The sequence below is a fragment of the Dicentrarchus labrax genome, unplaced genomic scaffold, assembly GCF_905237075.1.
Source record: "Dicentrarchus labrax unplaced genomic scaffold, dlabrax2021, whole genome shotgun sequence".
Taxonomy (NCBI): Eukaryota; Metazoa; Chordata; class Actinopteri; family Moronidae; genus Dicentrarchus; species Dicentrarchus labrax.
The window spans coordinates 25,049,042-25,070,273 of record NW_026136720.1 but is presented as its reverse complement, the minus strand read 5'-3'; the positions used below and the strand labels follow the sequence as shown (position 1 = coordinate 25,070,273).

The 21,232-nt window shown below is 40.3% G+C and overlaps 2 protein-coding genes across 4 annotated transcripts; both read right to left on the bottom strand.

Annotated features, from left to right (window-relative positions):
• Window positions 1–758: 758 nt before the first annotated feature.
• On the bottom strand, window positions 759–6,261 carry LOC127352886 (dynein regulatory complex subunit 4-like). The gene is made up of 11 exons (XM_051381679.1): window positions 6,172–6,261; window positions 5,975–6,067; window positions 4,707–4,904; window positions 4,184–4,390; window positions 4,047–4,101; window positions 3,764–3,969; window positions 2,924–3,091; window positions 2,197–2,283; window positions 1,908–2,120; window positions 1,274–1,339; window positions 759–1,171 (listed from the first exon to the last, which is right to left on the bottom strand). The coding sequence occupies exons 1-11, from the start codon at window positions 6,172–6,174 to the stop codon at window positions 1,025–1,027; spliced, it is 1,443 nt and encodes a 480-aa protein (XP_051237639.1). The 5' UTR covers window positions 6,175–6,261; the 3' UTR covers window positions 759–1,024.
• A 2,897-nt stretch (window positions 6,262–9,158) lies between these two features.
• Window positions 9,159–15,284, bottom strand: LOC127352974 (uncharacterized). Of its 3 annotated transcripts, XM_051381891.1 has the most exons (3): window positions 15,203–15,284; window positions 14,905–14,997; window positions 9,159–10,492 (listed from the first exon to the last, which is right to left on the bottom strand). In XM_051381891.1, the coding sequence occupies exons 1-3, from the start codon at window positions 15,255–15,257 to the stop codon at window positions 9,867–9,869; spliced, it is 774 nt and encodes a 257-aa protein (XP_051237851.1). In that variant the 5' UTR covers window positions 15,258–15,284; the 3' UTR covers window positions 9,159–9,866. The 3 variants fall into 3 exon arrangements, with proteins under 3 accessions (XP_051237851.1, XP_051237849.1, XP_051237850.1); XM_051381889.1 differs by lacking the exon at window positions 14,905–14,997 and having other exon boundaries at window positions 9,159–10,585; XM_051381890.1 differs by lacking the exons at window positions 14,905–14,997; window positions 15,203–15,284 and adding an exon at window positions 11,520–11,601 and having other exon boundaries at window positions 9,159–10,585.
• Between the last annotated feature and the right edge of the window lie 5,948 nt (window positions 15,285–21,232).

Below are 21,232 nucleotides of genomic sequence, written 5' to 3'. Positions count from 1 at the left end.
TCCCAAAGATTGTTTTAGTGCCACCAAACTCCAAACGTTCACCTTGATATTCGTCTTATTCCCTAAATGTAGTTTTATCCTCCCTCCTGATGAGACCTCATCACGGTGCATTTATTAGACTGCAGTGTTTAAAAAGACTGAACGCCTCTCTGTTTGCTCTCTGTGCTCTAATTTTATTGCTTTTAAACACCAGACTGATCATTAAAGTTAAATTAGATCCATGACTCCACAAACCAGTAAAATAAATGTACAGAGCACAGAGACACAGCCTCAGCACACACTCAAGAGTTCCCAGATTAAAGGTAGAACAAGACAAATAGTTCCCTCAGAGGGAGTAACTCTGTCCCTCCAGCAGCTCAGCACTTTGTACTTCAGAGCTGGTTTTAGTTTTATTATCAATGTGTCACAGTGAGTGAATCCGATTGGATCCTGAAGTCTTCCACAGCCTCACTGTCTGAATATGAACACCTGAACCACTGACTGCTTTCTTCCATAAGCCATACTGTGTGTATATAGAATGTAAATGTTCATAGTTTTTCTATACGATTATGCTTGTATGCAATGTAAACTATTGACATTGAATGTCAGTAAAGGGAATGTACCACAACGTTCACACTGTGTCCACTGTGTCTTCTTCCAGCTCAACAACAACTGTTGAAATCAGGATATCAGTGTAGCTTCCCACGAGTTTCACCAACCGTAGCACAGAAAGTTGAGCCATGATTTTATTCCCACTGGAGGAAGTCTCAAACCAAAAGTATTGTGATAAAAACATTTATTGCTGTTTAACAACATGATGTTGATCTTTGTGATTTAGAGTTTACCTGGTAAACATCACCAGCAGCTTCAGGATATCGTACATTTATATTTGTGTAGAAACATCTGCAGTAAACAGCTATGAACTGCTTATTCATGATTCATGCAACATCTTCAGGAAATGATGAAATGAGAGAGAGGTAGAGAAGGTTTCAGAGTGTCCAGGTAGAGCAGGTGAGTGGAAACCTGACCCCCCCCCCGGAGGAGTTCAGTGTTTGGAGGCTGGTCCCGGAGAGTTCGGTACCTGAGTCTTTCCACCCAGGATCTGCTCTGAGGGCCTGAAGGGGAAGTCGTACAGAGGGACACTGAGATCCTCCAGCTTCTCCCTGCAGGTCTGCAGCAGGTCGTCGTACTCCTGCAGGTCACACGTTTGTTACGTCACCACGTTATCGGACAGATTTCTCTCAGAACGACGACATTAATGTGCGATAACACTGCAGAGCTAACGGCAACTGACCTGACGCTCCCGGGCCAGCTCGCACTGGAAGGCACTGATGGCGGCGCGTTTAGACTCCAGGATTTCCTACAAGCGGGAAAAAACATGTTCAGATGTTTGTTCTTGAAACACACATATTACAAAATCACAAAATTACCATAAACAAGTGTTACTAGCGCCCCCTGCAGGCTGTATTGTCCACTACACCTGCTGATAGAAAGAACATACAACAAGGTACTGATGATCAGAGCTGTACAGTAACGCATTAGTAGTATTAATGTTACTTTGTCAGATAACTAATAACTAACCCAGTAATAATATGTTACCTACCCAAAAAATAATTAGTTACAACGTCATTTTTCTTGTCACCCCGCCACTGATTTGTAATCTGACAATGTTAATGTTTGTAATTGTGCACAGGCGGGAAGCAGGACAAATAAATCTCGAGGTGTTTCTGGTTTATTTTACAGATTTCTTCTGTATTTTATTAAATACTTGGAAATAAACCTGTGATATTGTTTATATAGACTGTAAATAATAATGGACCAAACACAGAACCTTGTGGTACTCCTTTTGGTTATAAAAATGGAGTTTTGAGACTACAGGTAAAGATCGATGAGGCAAAGACAAACATTTTACAACATGTAAATCGTACCTCGAGTTTGTTGGCGGCGGCGTTGCTGACTGCAGTTTGGTCGACGTTGGAGACCGAGAGCGCGGTGCAGAGCTGAGCCTCCTTCTTCTCCAGAGTTTCTGTCAGCGCTGCCAACTTCCTCTCCAGCAACAACTCCTTCAGTCCGCTCTTCTGCTGGATGTCCAGAATGGCCTCCGTCTGCTTCTTCAACAGCTCGTCACGCTCCTGCTGAACCTGCCGCCCACCAAAACATTCCTCTGAACACCGGCCAGGCAGAGTGAAGGTGGAAGTAGTGATGTGAGAGGTTTACCTTTTCAAACGCCTGCAGCAGCAGCTCGTGCTCCACTGTCAGATCTCTCAGCTCCTTTTCAATGACCTTCACACGAGCTCTGGTCGTCTGTAAAACACATTATCAGCAGGTTGAAGGAAAATTATTCTCTTTTTATGGGCATTGTTACAGTCAGTTACAACATTTTAATAATTTGTGTTCAAAACTGAGTCAGACGACTACAGGAGGTGTAATATTAATGAACGTTTATGAAGGAATTAAAGACTATTTAAGATTAAGAAACGAAACCTTTGGCTTTTTTCACAACAACAATCAGCATAATGTGAGAAGTTGGTATAAATTGACTGAATTTATCTTGGTACTGCGTCCGTGTCGAAGTGCCTGATGAAAACTGAATTGTAGGGTTGGTTACTGAGCCTCAAAACATTTTGTTTCATAGCAACACTAAAGAAGTTATTCAATATCTTTATTCTCCTCCAAACCAGTGATGAAGCTCTGATGTAGGAGAAGGCACAGCCCAAACTTCTACAGCGTCCTTGTGTCTTTATATTAAATCTGTCGGTTTAATTGTTTAAATGGATGTGAAAGATGGACAAATCTATAAGAATTTGCCTTCAAATGTAGTTTTCCTTTCAGTGCAGGTAGCAATGAATATTACCAGACAAAAACACTAAAATATGAAACTAGCTTCATTTTCAATCCAGAATATCTGTATTGTACGTTTCTGCGCTCTGTGCAGTGAACGCACCGCCATCTTGGCCTTGGTCTGGTTGTGTTCTTCTAGCTGTTTCTGGAGCTCGGGCAGCTTCTGTTGGGCTTCCTGCAGAGACTCGCTCAGACGTCTGTTCTCCTCCTGAACTGCTGAAAGCTCTTTGTCCGCTCGTGCGTGCTGCTTCGTCACCTCCGCAAGTTCCTCCTGACAAACAGCCGAGCCACGTTAACCAAAAATATTATCTGTACTTCATCAAAAACATCAAAATACTATGTGTTAAAGTCAAATAAATGTGATAAAACTACAATAAAAATGATTCAACTGGTAACAAACAGTGACTTTATTCCAGCTCCAGGAACTGTTTCTGGAACTATTCACAAACTGATTATTTGAAGGTAAAAGATGTTTAACATAAAACCTGATTGACTCAACTTATTTATATTCACCTATCTTACTGTAAGAAACATCTCAAGTATATAAAGTAGAATTTTATTTTAACTCAAGGAACTGATGAATGTCTATGAAAAACAATATAATAATATAATAAGGTCATATATACAAAATTCACTTGCCACTAGATGTCGCTCTGGGTCACAACAGCACCAGACTCTGACAGAAGCAGTGATTTTACCTCGCAGATCATCGTAAACACACTCAGCAGTTAGCATCTTATCCTAATGTGGTGTCCATTAAAGCTCAGGTTGTTATTGTCAGTGTCTGACAGCATTATGGGAAGGATCCCTACAGAGAGAGACCTTTAGTTTACCCACAAACACTCACTGTACCTTTGTACAAAGTGTGAAACTACATCCAGCGTTAGAGCATTAAGCTTTTGTAGAACCGGTTTCATGTACTGTGGTCCTCTCTGTGTCTCACCTTCAGCACCTTCTGATCCACCAGCAGCTTAGTTTGGACAGCAGAGTAGTACTCCTCAGCCCCTCTGAGAGCTCGGTCGTGGTCCTCCACCAGACTCACGACGCGGCTCTTCATTCTGTCCTCGAGCTCGTTCGTCTCAGCTCTTCTCTTTTTGCCCTCCGCTTCGACCACTGACTGCATTTTCTTGTGATATTTCACCTCGATCTCTATTTAACAGCAACAGAGGGGAGAGCGGTGAGACAGAGTTTGAGACAGTACGTTTGTGGGAGTCGGCTTTATTCACCTCTGATTCTCCTGTCGTAGTCGTTCGCCAGCTCCATTAACTCCACCTGGTGTTTCTGTTGAGAAGAGCGACAGGTCAGAGGCCAGCCTTCTCACCGGTGGAAATAAAACGGGGACCGACCGAGGAACCAGACTCACCAGTTTGAGCACCTTGATGCAGTTTTCGTTTTGGAGCCTCTTCTCTCTGCAGTCCGCCTGCAGGCCGTGCACTTCCCTCCGGAGCCCGAGCTCCGACCCCGTGTGCTGGTTCTGGAGGAGCGAGGTCGAGGCCACGGCGTCTATCTTCAGCCCGGAGGTCGTGTCGTGGTGTTCGGACAGGACGTGCTTCAGCTTCTGCTTGTACACCTGCACGCCGATGATCACATGGTGTTTAGATGTGAAATTCAAATGGGGTTTGTTCTAAATTATACTGAGTTTAATTAGTATGTGAAGTTTGATAAAAGTAAATAATAATATAAAGAATATTGTGGATGTTGAAGTAAACAGAGTGGATACATATAAAAGAGAATATACAGCAGATAATGGGGCGGATGTATCAGGCTGTTCGTCTGGATCTCACCATAATCAAACAAATATAAAAATATGTCTCTGTGAATAAACCCTATAATAATAAACCGTGTGTGTGTGTGTGTGTGTGTGTGTGTGTGTGTGTGCAGCTCACCGTGATCTCCACTCGGTGGCGCTCCTCCGCCTCCTCTCTCTCCCTGTGTCTGTTCCTCAGCTCGGCCTTCGTCTCCTCCAGACTCCTCTTGGAGATTTCCCAGAATGCCTGGATCTTGTCCCTCTCCAGCTGGAAGTAGCTCCTCTCCTCCCGCTCTCTGTCCAGCTCCTCTCGCAGGCGAACGATGTGCTCCTCCAGCTGGAGGGTCACACACACATTATCAGTCTGTCTGTCTGTCTGTCTGTCTGTCTGTCTGTCTGCGGCTGCCTCTTGATAAATAAGGCAGCCTTTATTAAATATAATGTTTACATCCGTTGTTGTATTTGAGATGTTTCCATTCCTCCTTTAAGATCACTGATTATATTTCAGTAACTTCTTTTATTTTTCATCTAGAAACTTCACAAACATACTTTAGCTTTCATAAAACTTCAAAGAATTCAAACTAATTATTATTATTGATTATGGTGTTATTAGTGATCAGTAATTTAATTATTCTGATAATTCATAATGTAAGTTTCCCATTATCAGTTGATCATTTATCTGCACTGATTATTGTCTCACGTTCCTCCTGTTGAGTGTTTTAATTGTTTTCAGCTTCATTCTTTTTATTATATTTCCATTTACAGCTTTATAATATTTACTGATGTTGTTTTTATGTTTGTGCTGTTTACGCTTTAGAGTGAACCACTGTGAGCTGCATGCTGGTGTGAAAGCTGCTTTATAAATAAAGTTCAATCAGGGTTCCCACTCTTTTCAAGAAATTGGTTTTCCAGGATCTTTCCAGGACATTTTCCAGGACAGCACTCGCTCACAGACGGTGGCATTTATCAATAATGGGAGACTGTTTGATGTCCACTAGAAGCACTGTGTATTAACCTGCAGGTGAAACATCCTTTAGTTGGCCACCTGCTGTACACTGATGGTGAGACAGGTTAATGAAAGCGACAGTAAAACTCCACAGACAGGTATTTGTACGTGGAGCTCCATGAAGCCATGATGGTGGATTATTTCTGTTCGTTACAGGACAAACAGGTTGTGTGTTATTCAAATGTGCATCAGTAGAAATAAAAGATCTGTTGTGAAAAAGGTCTGCTGACTGCAGCGAAGCACAAACACAATTACACATACATCATTTTAATCTATTTCCAGGTTTTCCAGGTTTTCCAGGACGCGTGGGGCCCTTACAGTGAACACAATGTGTGACATTTTCTACATGTAAATAAATATAAAGCGGTTAAACTGTGTCAGCATCGGCCTGTAGCTCTCACCTGGTCCTTGGACATCTCCTCGGTGGACAGACCGTCCACCGCCGCAGAAGGCTTCCCCTTCCCGGCCTTCTTCTTGCTCTTCGCTTTTGGAGGCTGAAGAAGGAAACACACATTAAAGCTGCTGTGTGGCTGATGCTAAGCTACAGCATGCTAACAGCAGCGTCATTACTGTGATATATGAAACAAAGTTCACTCACCATCGTCAGTTACAGCCGGTAGTGTCTGTAGACAGCTGTTAGCTCACCAGCTAGCCGCAGCTACGTGTAAACACGATGGGTTGTCAGGGCAACGTCAGATTCTTCTTCTTCGGTTTTAATGGCGGTCGGTAAACCTGCTTATAGGTGCATTACCGCCACCTGCTGGACGGGAGTGTGGAAATATATAAAAACTCTCTTTTATTCTTGTTATTTTAAAATAATTAATACATACATAAATTAATGAATATCATGTCTGTTCTCTTCCTGCAGTCTTTTAATACATAATCCACAGTTTACATTTTTTTTACAATGAGAATGAACTTAACTAATAACAAAGATATAAATCTTTTCTTGGTAAATTTACATTTATGTATATGAAACTTAATTATATTTATGAAACTTATTAGATTCGGGAAATAATAATGGACTGGAGCCAAATTTAAACATCCTCCAGGCTGCTGCCTCTGATCTGGAGTGTGTGAATGAATCCTGTATTCTCAGATGGGTGATAATATCTGTCTCTTCCTTTAAATAATACAAACATATCTATCTTCTATATGTCTGTATTCTTTAATTGTGCAAAACTACACTACACTACACTACATTACACTACACTGCACTACACTGCACTACACTACATTACACTACACTACACTACACTACACTACACTACGTTACACTGCACTACACTACACTGCACTACACTACACTGCACTACACTACACTACACTACACTGCACTACACTACACTGCACTACACTACACTACACTACACTACACTGCACTACACTACACTACACTACACTACACTACACTACACTACACTACACTACACTGCACTACACTACACTACACTACACTACATTACACTACACTACACTACACTACACTACACTACACTGCACTACACTACACTGCACTACACTACATTACACTACACTGCACTACACTACACTGCACTACACTACACTACACTACACTGCACTACACTACATTACACTACACTGCACTACACTACACTACACTACACTACACTACACTGCACTACACTACACTACACTACACTACACTGCACTACACTACACTACACTACACTACACTACATTACACTACACTGCACTACATTACACTACACTGCACTACACTACATTACACTACACTGCACTACACTACACTACACTACACTACACTACATTACACTACACTGCACTACACTACACTACACTACACTACACTGCACTACACTACACTGCACTACACTACATTACACTACACTACATACACTACACTACATTACACTACACTACATTACACTACACTGCACTACACTACATTACACTACACTACACTACACTACACTACACTACACTACACTACACTACACTACACTACACTACATTACACTACACTACACTACATTACACTACACTACACTACACTACACTGCACTACACTACACTACACTACACTACACTACACTACACTGCACTGCACTACACTACACTACACTACATCGCACTACATTACACTGCACTACACTACACTACATTACACTGCACTACATTACACTACACTACACTACACTACACTGCACTACACTACACGACACTACATTACACTACACTACACTGCACTACACTGCACTACACTACACGACACTACATTACACTACACTGCACTACACTGCACTGCACTACACTACACTACACTGCACTACACTGCACTGCACTGCACTACACTACACTACATTACATTGCACTACACTACATACACTGCACTACACTACACTACACTACATTACACTACACTACACTGCACTACACTACATTACACTGCACTACACTACACTGCACTGCACTGCACTACACTACACTACACTACACTACATTACACTGCACTACACTACACTGCACTACACTACATTACACTACACTGCACTGCACTACACTACACTGCACTACACTACACTGCACTACACTACATTACACTACACTACATACACTACACTACATTACACTACACTACACTACACTACACTGCACTACACTGACTTACACTACACTACACTACATTACACTACACTACACTACACTACACTGCACTACACTACATTACACTACACTACACTACACTACACTACACTACACACTACACTGCACTACACTACACTACACTACACTACACTACACTACACTGCACTACACTACACTACACTACACTACATTACACTACACTACATTACACTACACTACATTACACTACACTGCACTACACTACACTACACTACACTACACTACACTACACTACACTACACTACACTACACTGCACTACACTACATTACACTACACTACACTACACTACACTACACTACACTACACTACACTACACTACACTGCACTACACTACACTGCACTACACTGCACTACACTACACTACACTACACTACACTACACTACACTACACTACACTACACTACATTACATTGCACTACATTACACTGCACTACACTACACTACACTACATACACTGCACTACACTACACTACACTACATACACTGCACTGCACTGCACTGCACTACACTACACTACATTACATTGCACTACATTACACTGCACTACACTACACTACACTACACTACACTACACTACACTGCACTACACTACATTACACTACACAACAATACATTACACTACATTACACTACACTACACTGCACTATACTACACTGCACTACACTGCAAGAGAAGCTATATATATATTATCTTGCTAGATAAATAAAATATGTTCTGTGTTATATATACGTTTTTATAACAAAGAGAAAAGAAATCAAATGTATAAAATGAAATAAAAGTAGCTGTTTTTAAACGTGTCTCTGTAATGCAGCAGTTTAACTGCTGATACCCTGAGAAGCATCTTCACACACATTTTAATACAGCGCTTTTATTTGTTGAGATTAAAACACAACAACAGTAAAGACTCTACAGAATGACAGGAAATGAGCGAACCCTTTAATATCGTTATCGGCACAAAGAGAGAAAAACAACAACAGGTGGATCAATACAAACAATCAGAGGACGTATTTACAGTGTTTACAGCATTTACAGTGTTTACAGTATTTACATTGTATACAGTATTTACATTGTTTACATTGTTTACAGTGTTTAGAGTTTACAGTGTTTACAGTATTTACATTGTATACAGTATTTACATTGTTTACATTGTTTACAGTGTTTAGTGTTTACAGTTTTTACAGTATTTACATTGTATACATTAATTACATTGTTTACAGTATTTACAGTGTTTACATTGTTTACATTATTTACAGTATTTACATTGTTTACAGTGTTTAGTGTTTACAGTGTTTACAGTATTTACATTGTATACATTATTTACATTGTTTACAGTATTTACAGTGTTTACATTGTTTACAGTGTTTAGTGTTTACAGTATTTACAGTATTTACAGTGTTTACATTGTTTACAGTGTTTAGTATTTACAGTATTTACAGTGTTTACATTGTTTACATAATTTACAGTATTTACAGTGTTTACATTGTTTACATTGTTTACAGTATTTACAGTGTTTACAGTGTTTAGTGTTTACATTATTTACAGTGTTTACAGTGTTAATATCTGATGCAGAATCCGTCAGTGGAGCCTCAGACAGTCTCTGTATTCGACAGTGTGACAGATAATTAACCAGCACTTCCTGTTTGTGGTGGATTCTGGGCGAGATAGTACACACACTCCTCACTGCTCCTCTTTGACTTGTTGACTGCGCTGTACAGATTGTTTGTGAGTGGCGTCTCGCTGCTGCCTGCCAGGTAGTAGGGACTTTCAACATCGGACTCCCTCCTCGGCTGCTCCTCGCCGTCCACAATCTCCTCGTAAATCACCTCAGCGTCAGTTGTTCTGTCCACAGCGACGTTTGTCTCTCGTCTCTTTTTTGAGCAGAATTTAAAGGTTAAGACGCCCAGAAGCACCAACGCAGCACCAACCACTGCACCAACAGCTACCTTCCAGGAATCTGAAGGTTGTTGGTTCTCTGGGTCTGAATCACCGGCTGCTGTTACCCCCTTCTGTCCGGGTCCAAGGCCAGAACCCGGTCCACTGATTGTGGATGTGACTGGTACATTTCCAGCATCCACCATGTTGGGATCTGGTTTCACTGTCAGATATACTCGACTTCCATTACACAAATACATTGTTTCATCATCAAGTGTAACATGTTTGATTTGCAGTGAGTTATCTGGCAGAGAAACAAAGCGTTCGTCAGATGTTTTCAGTTTGCCGTTTTTGACAAGAATCACCTCTGTACCACCTTTGAAGCGGGTCCATGTTACATCACCCATCTTATGAGGACAGGGCAGAGTAGCCACAGAGTTCTGCAGCACAGTCACTGAAGGGGGATTGCCTGTAAAGTAAAAAGGCAGCGATCAGTAACAGACTGAAGGTCGGTTTCTTTGCTTCAGAGCGTAGACAGTGTCATGTACGGAAGCTGAGTGATGCCGCATTTTTGCAGTGTCTTTTTTTACAGGATTTAATTTTTGTTTTACAGGAAGACACAATGATTGGATTTTATATAAAAATACAAAGAAACTGAGTTATTGTGAATGTTTGTCGTCATACGTTATTAAATAGAGGAACAATATAAGTGAGGATGTGATCTTAAAGGGTTAAAATTACATTTTCTGTTTTACTTGGACTTTAATTTGTGATCTTGAAACCATTCAAAAGAATAATTGCAAGCACGGCTGTTCTCAGCTTCCGTAGTACAATTCTGAGGTACTCTGTACTTTTTACTCCACTACATTTGACAGCTTTAGTTACTTTACAAATTACAGATTTTTGCACACAAAACATATGAAGAGTTTATAAAATATGATATTTTGCTGTAGTATAAGGAGTTTAAATCACCTAATATGGCTACTCTACAGATAAATAAATAAACCTTACTCAAGTAAAAGTGTTATTATTATCAAAGTTTACTGTCAGTGTAGTTTTATCGGATGGTTCTGTATTAATATTAACTGCTGTAGATGTTTAAGGTTGAGCTCATATGAACTACTTTATACATTGTTGGTGGTTTAACAAGAACTCAAAGAGTATATTATAGTCTATAGGTAACAGTCCCAGATACCTCAGAGAACGTATTTCTATCTGTTATTGTGTACAAATTAGTTGTTTGCGATGTTCTTCCTCTCACGTACACAACTACAGACACATGTAGTGGAGTAAAATGTATAAAGATTCATAAACTCACTCAAGCAAAGAACCACAGACGTGTACAGAAGTCGAGTACTTGAATAAATATATAATAAAAACCAGACAAATAAAGACGTTCTCACCGTTGTAGCTGAGACAGAAACCTCCAGCGAGGAGAACGAAGAGATAAAACAACATGTCTGCAGCCTGGGAACCTTCAGTGTCACTGACTGAGGAAGTTATGAGCATTAACACTCACTGTGTTACTGTTACGCCTTATTTATTACAGGAACCCCAACTCAGCTGTTTTTCAAAACAAAAGCCCCAGACTAACTGTATCTTAACAGAAAGGTCAAGATGAGGATAACCCTAACCCTGTTTTCCACAATAAAAGCCCTTAATGGTCACTTTATGTTAACAGGACACTATATATTTTCAAAATAAAAGCCCCAGACAGTAACCTCCTGAACAGATGGAGATATTTTTAATGAAAATAAAAGCCTATCTCATAATAGTGCTGTTGATTAAGCACTTATGATACATCATCAACATAGTAGGTCACAAATATCCCAGTTTCAGATCATTAATCAGGTTAAAATTAAAGCAGATGGAAAGATGCTTAAAATAATTTGGGTTATTTTAACTTGGTGTGACAACATTGTGTTTCCACATTTGTTGTGTGTGTGTGTGTGTGTGTGTGTGTGTGTGTGTGTGTGTGTGAAGGAGGGTGGGGGTGGCTGAATATTAAACATTCACACATTAAACCACCTCCACTTTAACTTCTTGCTCTGCAGCAACACAAATAGGTCAACGGAAACACAATGTTGTCACACCAAGTTAAAATAACCCAAATTATTTTAAGCATCTTTCCATCTGCTTTAATTTTAACCTGATTAATGATCTGATCTGTGTGTGTGTGTGTGTGTGTGTGTGTGTGTGTGTGTGTGTGTGTGTGTGTGTGTGTGTGAGTCTGTGAGTCTGTGTGTGTGTGTGTGTGTGTGTGTGTGTGTGTGTTTGTGAGTATGTGTATGTGTATGTGTATGTGTATGTGTGTGTATGTTTATGTGTGTGTGTGTGTGTGTGTGTGTGTGTGTGTGTGTGTGTGTGTGTGTGTGTGTGTATGTGTGTGAAGGACGGCAGCTTGTTTCTAAGAAAGAGGAAGTTAAAGCAGTCCAAACAGAAGGGAGTCTATTTCAGGCCCGATGTGTCAGTGAGGATAACGATGAATAAAAATCACCAGATCGGCTTTAATGAGAACAAAAAAAAAGTCCCACAGAGAAAACAGAAGTTTCAGAAATATAATCTGACTGTTCCTAATAAAGTCTTGCAGGTTCTTATCGATCCTGGTGGAGCGTCCTGCCGTGGTCCTGCTAGATTTCCATTACCAATACTGTTGTTGCTGTGCACCTGTCTGTCTGTCTGTCTCTCTCTCTCTCTCTCTCTCTCTCTCTCTCTCTCACCCCAACTGGTCGAGACAGACGACCACCCACCTAGAGCCGGAGGATCTGTCCTAGGTTTCTGCCTTTTAACAGGCAGTGTTTCCTTGCCCTTGTCTCCAAGGTCTTGCTCATGATGGTACTGTTGGGTCTCTGTAAATAATGTTTTAAGGAGTTCGGTCTAGACCTGCTCTATTTGAAAAGTGTCCTGAGATAACTTCTGTTATGAATTGGCACTATACAAATAAAATTGGATTGAAAAATTAAAGGCAGGTTAAGTTCAGTGACTGAAGCAAATAAAAACCTGGATTATCACGTCCAGTTACTTTCAAAATAAAGCTTATTTAAATTAATGTTGTTAAACAGTCGCAGTTTGGTTTGGGCACAGAAACTCCTGGATTAGGACCCAACGGCCTCCTTATGTTCTCTCTTTATACAACATCACCCGACTCTGACTCTGACGGTCCAGAACTGACCCCAGAGGGAAACCCACAGCGTCGTATTTGGGACTTGGGATTTGGACCGGTTTTGCTTTGAGCACCACAAACTGAAGAGCCACCTGGTTCCAGTATGTTGGAGAGAAAGCAGAGTTCTACGGGTCAGAGGAAGAATATTTAGTTTTGTGAACTGTTCCTTTAAAAAGAGGAAGGAAGGCACACATCATCCTTCAGTTTATCACAAACATCCAAAATAACCAAATATGGAAAAACGAGCTGTAAAAGGAGGGGAAATATATTATATATATCATATATAATTATATAATATAAATCAATTAAAATAAATAATAATTATAACAAATAAATTAATTGAAGTTAAAACTCAGAAGTAATACAAACCCATTTCTCCAAACCTATATAAAATGTTTTCATAGAACTTATCTGAATAATGTAAATGCTTCTTCTTACCACTTAAATTTAATTTAATCTATTTTCTTCCAATAAAAGTTAATTATACTATAAATGGTGAAAGAGCACAATGAAGTCTCGTTACTGGAAACAACCTGTGACGACTCTCACCTGTCACTCAAAGAGACCACGCCCCCTTAATTATACATAACTTTAATTATCTGCAGGTGTTTGTGAACAGATAATAAACAGTAATATACTATAATATAATATATGATATAATACAATATAATAATACACTTCTGTCAATAGACTCCCTTAAAGAAACAGTTTATTGAGTTAAGATAAAATATGTTCCTTCATTGATCCTGTAGGAGAAATTCAGATTTAACACATGTACAAATATATTCAAATCATTAAATTAATCTTAATTAATCTAGTTAAATTCTAAAATATCTGATTTCTTTCTTTGTAGAACATTGTGATGAATGTTGTGATGTTTTTAAGCCTGATCGTAACTTCCTGGAGGGACTTTAATGTTATGTCATTATTTTCTATTTTTGAATAATGTGTAAACTTACTCTTCCTGTATGATTTGTGCACGAGGGCGACTCATCGATAGTTCACTTTTAAAAGGATTCTGCCGTCACTACTGAAGGATGGCAGCCCAACATCATTAACTTCAGATCAGAAATATATCAGAAATATCCTTTTAATGTAGTTAGATACAACAACAGATTCAGCTTATAAAAACAAGAATTTACAGTATTTACAGTGTTTACATTATTATTATTATTATTATTATTATTATTATTATTATTGGTGTAATATGAACTTCAGCTGCTCCTCAGTCACAGTTCGGTCTCTCCTTTATCTTTTGAGCAGAATCATTAAAGCGGCCACAAGCACCAACGCAGCACAAACCCCGAAAACAACAGCTACCTTCCAGGAATCTGAAGGTTGTTGGTTCTCTGGGTCTGAATCACCGGCTGCTGTTACCCCCTTCTGTCCGGGTCCAAGGCCAGAACCCGGTCCACTGATTGTGGGTGGGACTGGTACATTTCCAGCATCCACCATGTTGGGATCTGGTTTCACTGTCAGATATACTTGACTTCCATTACACAAATACATTGTTTCATCATCAAGTGTAACATGTTTGATTTGCAGTGAGTTATCTGACAGAGAAACAAAGCGTTCGTCAGATGTTTCCAGTTTGCCATTTTTGACAAGAATCACCTCTTTACCACCTTTGAAGCGGGTCCATGTTACATCACCCATCTTATGAGGACAGGGCAGAGTAGCCACAGAGTTCTGCAGCACAGTAACTGAAGGGGGATTGCCTGTAAAGTAAAAAGGCAGCGATCAGTAACAGACTGAAGGTCGGTTTCTTTGTTTCAGACTGTGTTAACACGAAGAGATTATCTATTCATCCTTCAGTTCATCACAAACATTCAACACATCAGGACATACAGGAAGAGTAACTAAAGTAATATATATATATATATAATTATATAATAAAAACCAGACAAATAAAGACGTTCTCACCGTTGTAGCTGAGACAGAAACCTCCAGCGAGGAGAACGAAGAGATAAAACAACATGTCTGCAGCCTGGGAACCTTCAGTGTCACTGACTGACGAAGTTATGAGCATTAACACTGTGGTTGGAAACAACACTGACTGCTGTTCCTGTTGATAAAGCTGAACCCTGCCCTCCTCATTTACATCTAAATAAAGCCACAACCACTAACTGCATCTTCACTGCAAACAAACACTAACAATGCTGTTAACTGTGGAAGGAAGCTTAAAATAATTATTTATATATATTAATATTTATATAAATTAATTTGGGATGACAAACTGTATTCTTCCTGTTTCTGATGCTGCAGAGCAACAAACTGAGTTCATCTGTGGGAACATAAGTCAGCATTTAATATTCAATCACCCCACCCTCACACACTTACACACACTTACACACACTTACACACACACTTACACACACACACACACACTTTTTAAGAATAATGATTCATGTTTAGACGCATTGTGAATACAGTACGACTTCCGTACCTCCACTCCGGTAGATGGCGCCGAAGAGCGACTCTGCTGTGTGGTGCATGTATTTCTGTATTAGAGAGAGTGGCTGAGGATCAAAATAACAACGCCTCCGCAGTTTAAAGCCGACGTTTGGAAGCACTTTGGCTTCCAAGTTAAAAAAGATAGTAAGAACAACGAGTTGGATAAAGATAATTTGTAAGCCTCGTCTCGCTGCTGTGAAATATTGTGGGAACACAACGAACTTGCCCCAGGAGGCCCCTGGTGGCTCCTGGTGGCTCCTGGTGGCTCGAGACAAACGCCACAGCACTTGTTGAAATTGAAATAGGCGAAAATGGCAAAATATTATTGAAACGTAAGACTTGCAATAACAGAATTACTTGAAATGTTTGTGTTTCTGTAGAAAACATTATTATTTCACATTGAGCTTGTTTAGATGAGCCACAAACAATAACAACACAGCTGCTGCACTGGTGGCATCCATGTTCTGTTAAATTAATAAAAGGAAATTAATAATTAATAAATTAATAAAATGGAGAGGCTGTTTTGAATGAAATAGCTTTGACTCTATTTGTCCTCTGATCAATATAATCTGATGTGCATCCAGGTACTTGTGTTTTCATCTCTATTTATATCGCGATATCGTGATAAGTATCGTATCGTGAGGTTCTTGCCAATACTCACCCCTTGTTTAGAGTATTAACTACAGTTACTCTAAAGAAAGAAAAGAAATCTGTGTTTTAAAAAAGAAATAATGTCAAAGTTTAAATGAGGAAGATAAATTAAAGTGTCCCTTATTGCTCAACTCTTGGACACTGCCGCCATCTAGTGTTTGTAAAGTGTTAATACATCCAGAGTGCACTCATGAATCATTAACACATTTGTGCCCACAAATAAAACTTTGAATTTCCTTTGGTGGAAGTGTTCTCTGGGCTCGCCTGAGCAGAAAATCTGAAGAAATATTCAACACAGGTCGAACTGTTTGGCTGGAAAGAGTTTTTCTTATCATATTATATTTAGTCTCACTGTAAAACATAATGAGTTAGTTCAACTCAAACTGTTTGAGGACACCGACTGCCTTTAATCATTTAAGTCTATTAACTCAAACAATTTAAGCATGAACAATATTTGATTTGACTCAAGTATTTATTGTGAAGATAACTTGGGTAAATGAAGTTAACTGTACCAATTCCATTAAAACTAGTTAGTATATTACACTCATATGCAGGAACTTTCCAAACAGCTGATGTACAATACAAAATCTACAATGAATTGATTCTCCAAATGGTCAAATCACAAAACTGTAAAAATACTAAGCTATACTACATTTTTGTTTTATATAAAGTCAACTTAAAGAAAATGAGTCAGTGGAACAAACTGGAATTATGTGACCAATACTTGAAATACTGCACAAAAAGTTCCCTTAAACCAGTTGAGTTATTCAACAATTGAGTTTTGAGTTGGGTTGAATTCAAGTTATGTTAACGTCCTTCTTTTATTAAGATATGCTGTTAGGTTGCACAGTGCTTGATGCACATGGAAATTGAGCACAGCGTTAGTTCAGGCAGGGCCTTATTTGTTAACAACCTTGCATTAAATTTACAATAACCTAGACATATTGTTTTTAGTTAGATTCAAATTAATCATACGATGATCACTCAAGGGGCTATTTGAAATATTTGTTCCTGCTACATGTTTTAAGATTGAGTTTGATGTCAACCAGTAATCAATTCTTGATTTGGCCTGTCCGTTAGGCTTAAACCAAGTAAAACACCTCCTTTCCTTATTAAGTGTTCTCCAGATATCTATCAAGTTATTATTGTTGATGAAGTCCCCTATAATCTGATTATTATATTTTGATGAGTGCCTAGATGGCCACCTATCCATCCACTCATCAGGAGTTAGATTGAAATCACCTCCAACCAGTAAATAATCTTTAGTTCCTTAACAACTGCAGTAACTCGATGTAATAGATTTCTGTTTTTTTGGTCATTGTTATAGCCATAAACATTAACCAAAATAATGAGCATATTATCTATCGTCAGTACACAAGCTACCCAATGACCATCACTGTCAGACTTCTCCTTCATGATCTTACCAGGACACCTGTTGAAACATATAGCTACACCTGCCGAGCGATTTGTACCATGACTGAAGAGGATGTTATCTCCCCACTGCTGAGTCCAGAACTGAAGAGGATGTTATCTCCCCACTGCTGAGTCCAGAACTTAACGTCTGATGCATCAGAGTGTGTTTCTTGAAGGAATATGCAGTTAGCCTTTTGCCCTTTACAAAACAGAAATACAGCTTTACGTTTGATAGAGTCTTTGAGTCCCCTTGTATTAAAAGAAGAAAAGGAAATATCAGCACTAAGCTGGAACACAGAACACATGAACACTTTAAGTACCTTTTAAGGAAGGTTGTTAGGAGGTAGAGTAGAGAACCTTGAGATTAGAGTCCCATCATCTGAATTTTCCACTCTGTAATCAGGTCAGTTTCAATGTTCAGCCCAAACCTGTCGCCCTTTCCACAATGCCCTTGCCATCAATGAAGCCATGCGGTCCCCTGAAGCCCGCTGCCTTGCCTTCTTTCCTGTCTGGACAGCCAGTCCTCCTGCATCAGGTCTTCTGCGAAGCGGATTCCTTCTTCCTTGCAGACAGGGGAGGTTTTTGTGCGCTTCCAGATGTCGTCCCTTACCACTCGTTTAGCGAAGAGGATGATGACTTGCCGCGTCTTCCATCTTAGCCGCCAGGTCTGGTGCGATTTCACACAGGAGCTCCACCACCTCAGTTCTCATATTCTCGTTAACTCTTTCTCTTTCACCTTTTATCTCCTTTTGTATCTATCCTGGTTCACTAAACGCCCTTTCATGTCCTCGTTTTCTTTTCTGAGCACGTCCGTCAGCTTTTCCAAGTGTTTGACTTTCTCCTCCCACTCCTCCCACTCCTCCCACTCCTTCCACTCCTCCCACTCCTCCCACTCCTCCCACTCCTTCCACTCCTCCCACTCCTCTGAGTTTAGCTGTGCTGCTGCATTTGCTCGCTAGCCTCCTCCATTGGTTTACCAAGTGTGTAAATAGCCTTTAGTATAGTATCCGAAGAGGTGTTTGTGGCCTCTGCTAAAGGTGTACCTTTTGCTTTTTTCTCAATCTGTGGTTTTTCAGGTGTGCTTGACGGTGTGTTCCCTCTGTTACGTTTGTTGGAGGCAGCAGAGCGCCATCCTCAGCCGGGCCCCTGAGCTGAGTCCTCTAAGCTTCCCATTGGATACCATACACAGTCAGCTGACAGCTCACGGTTCGGCACGTCAGGCCGGCCAGTCTTCGTCCGCAGTTGGCCTGTTTCCCTCTTCGCTGTCTGCAGGTAGAGCGCATGGTCCCACAGGTGCAGCGCTGGACGACGGCGTCACATTCCCGCCGAGAATGCTGGGAAGTGCAGTCCCAATCACCATAGGGAAGAACGTGCTGCCTCTCAAAAAGGGGGCATGAGAGATAAACCTTCAACCCCAGTAAACGTCCCTGAGCTGGGGAAGGCGCTAAGAAAGCATCTAAACGCTGTTAGTGATTATCTGTTATAGGGCTGGTTCATGGTTCTTAGCTGGGCTGACTTTGTTGCCAAAACCTACAATCTGCTTTGAAAGAGCTGAGATAGTTGATGCTTTACTGAAGAAAGGATAACAAAAAGGTTCCTATTGGTCCATTCAATAAATCACCATCTCAACAAGCATTAATAATGAAGAGAAATGTACTTCTCAGTCAGGTTCACCTTTGGTTGTTACAGCAGCCCCACATATTCGACACCTTGTCAGAGGCTCTCTGCTGGATTCTTTTAAATAACTGCAACTGCTTTCGTGTTCCAATTCAAAATCAGACCATGCATTTTTGCTCTTAAATATACCTTTAAAACATTAGGTCTTCCGCTATCCAAGGAGAAACATCAGGCCCTGTGAGGCTGGGGTTCTAGGCATCACTCTAGATAGTGTACTGATGCAATTAATCGCATCAGAGAGGTAATGAAAGCACAGCAGGCAGTAGTAATTTCCAAAAGAGAACTGCTCTCCTTGCTCAGACATCTTAAATTGGCATGTGTGTTATTCCCCAGGGAAGTTCCCTTATATCCAGGCTTCTGGACCTCTCCGATTTATAGAGAACTCCATGATATGGTGAGCTTGGATGAGGGCTGCAGATCCGAGCCCCAGTCCTGATCTATTCTGTGTGATAAATGGGATGGAATCTCCTTCTTTTACAATGAGCAGCTAGAATCATCATTTGCCATTAATTATAAAAGACGCAGCATATTAAGCAACATATTAATGAAATCGAACGCTGTGTGCCAGTTCACCCTGGGCACTTTACATTAACAGCAAGGTCTAATAGTGTGACTGTTAATGATCTACTAGATCACTAATGAACAGCTTTTCTGAGCTTGGAACAACAGGGAGCAGACATGAGGGGCAATTTAGGGAAGGGCAATGGATCCACATGTGGACGTTGGTTTTGGGGGGTATTTTATTAATCAGTCGTTCGCAGACATATGGCCAAAAGAACTGTCATCCTTGCAGCTAATGCCTCTCTACCGCTTTAATGAATGTACCCGATTGTTGTTTCATGTCTTCTGTGGGGAAAAGACTGGTCAAGGAAACAAATCATGTTTTTGCGACAATGAGGCAACTGCCAACATCATTAACAAAGGGCGTTCTTCAGTTCCATTCATTAATAGATTTGTAAGGCGCCTCACTTGGTTATCTATGTTGGATAATTTCATCATTAGAGCAGCTCATATTCCATACTTGGATAACAATTGCTGATTTTGTCCCGGTTTGAATTGCAGAATTTCGCCAGCTGTGCCCGGAGGCAGCACCATCCAGCCTGACTTGCAGCCCATTCTCTCAAACCGTGTTAGACTAAACACAACCACGCATTCCTACATTCTAACTACTGTTCAGTATATGCGATCTGGCTGAGCTAATCTACATTAAAATTACTCCTCATTCAATTCGCATAGGAGCAGCAACAAATGCAGCATCCTTTGCTCCTGTCTCGACGCTAAGGCTATGGGTAAATGTTCATTATCTGCTTACGAACGATATCTCCGGCCTGAGGCCAAGCAAATCTTGATGCTCAAAAAGCAATGAGTGCCCTGTAATTTCCAGCTTAAATTCATTCATGTATAGCAAATTTCTGGGGATATCTCTAGTATACTTAGCCATGTACTTCAACTAGTGTCTGCTTAGACGTATTGGTTTATAGTCCTGCTGGCTCCTCTTACTGGCACTTCCATGTAGCTCATGGAAGGGAGGTTGCCTGGTGTGGTTCTTTGGGGGTCTCTGCTGCCGTTCTCCTTGTCTTAAACTGTTCCATGTATGCACATGGAAGGGCAGGGAGGTGTGCTCTCCCTGCCTTAAGATTTTCCATGTAGGCACGCGGAAGGACAAGGAGGTCCCAGAATAGAGCCATACCGCCAAATGTAAAATTCTGCTTGGAATATAAGATATTTTGACAAAAGTGATCCTGACTGAACTTTTTT

Coding starts and splice junctions, on each gene's coding strand:
- LOC127352886 (XM_051381679.1), bottom strand. Junction 3,970..4,046: donor CTACGACAGGAGAATCAGAG/GTGAATAAAGCC, acceptor GCTGTTAAATAG/AGATCGAGGTGAAATATCAC. Junction 2,121..2,196: donor TGCTGCAGGCGTTTGAAAAG/GTAAACCTCTCA, acceptor GGTGGGCGGCAG/GTTCAGCAGGAGCGTGACGA.
- LOC127352974 (XM_051381891.1), bottom strand. CDS start 15,257: ATGTTGTTTTATCTCTTCGTTCTCCTCGCTGGAGGTTTCTGTCTCAGC. Junction 14,998..15,202: donor TTTCTGTCTCAGCTACAACG/GTGAGAACGTCT, acceptor TTTACTTTACAG/GCAATCCCCCTTCAGTTACT. Junction 10,493..14,904: donor AACATGGACCCGCTTCAAAG/GTGGTAAAGAGG, acceptor CCCGCTTCAAAG/GTGGTACAGAGGTGATTCTT.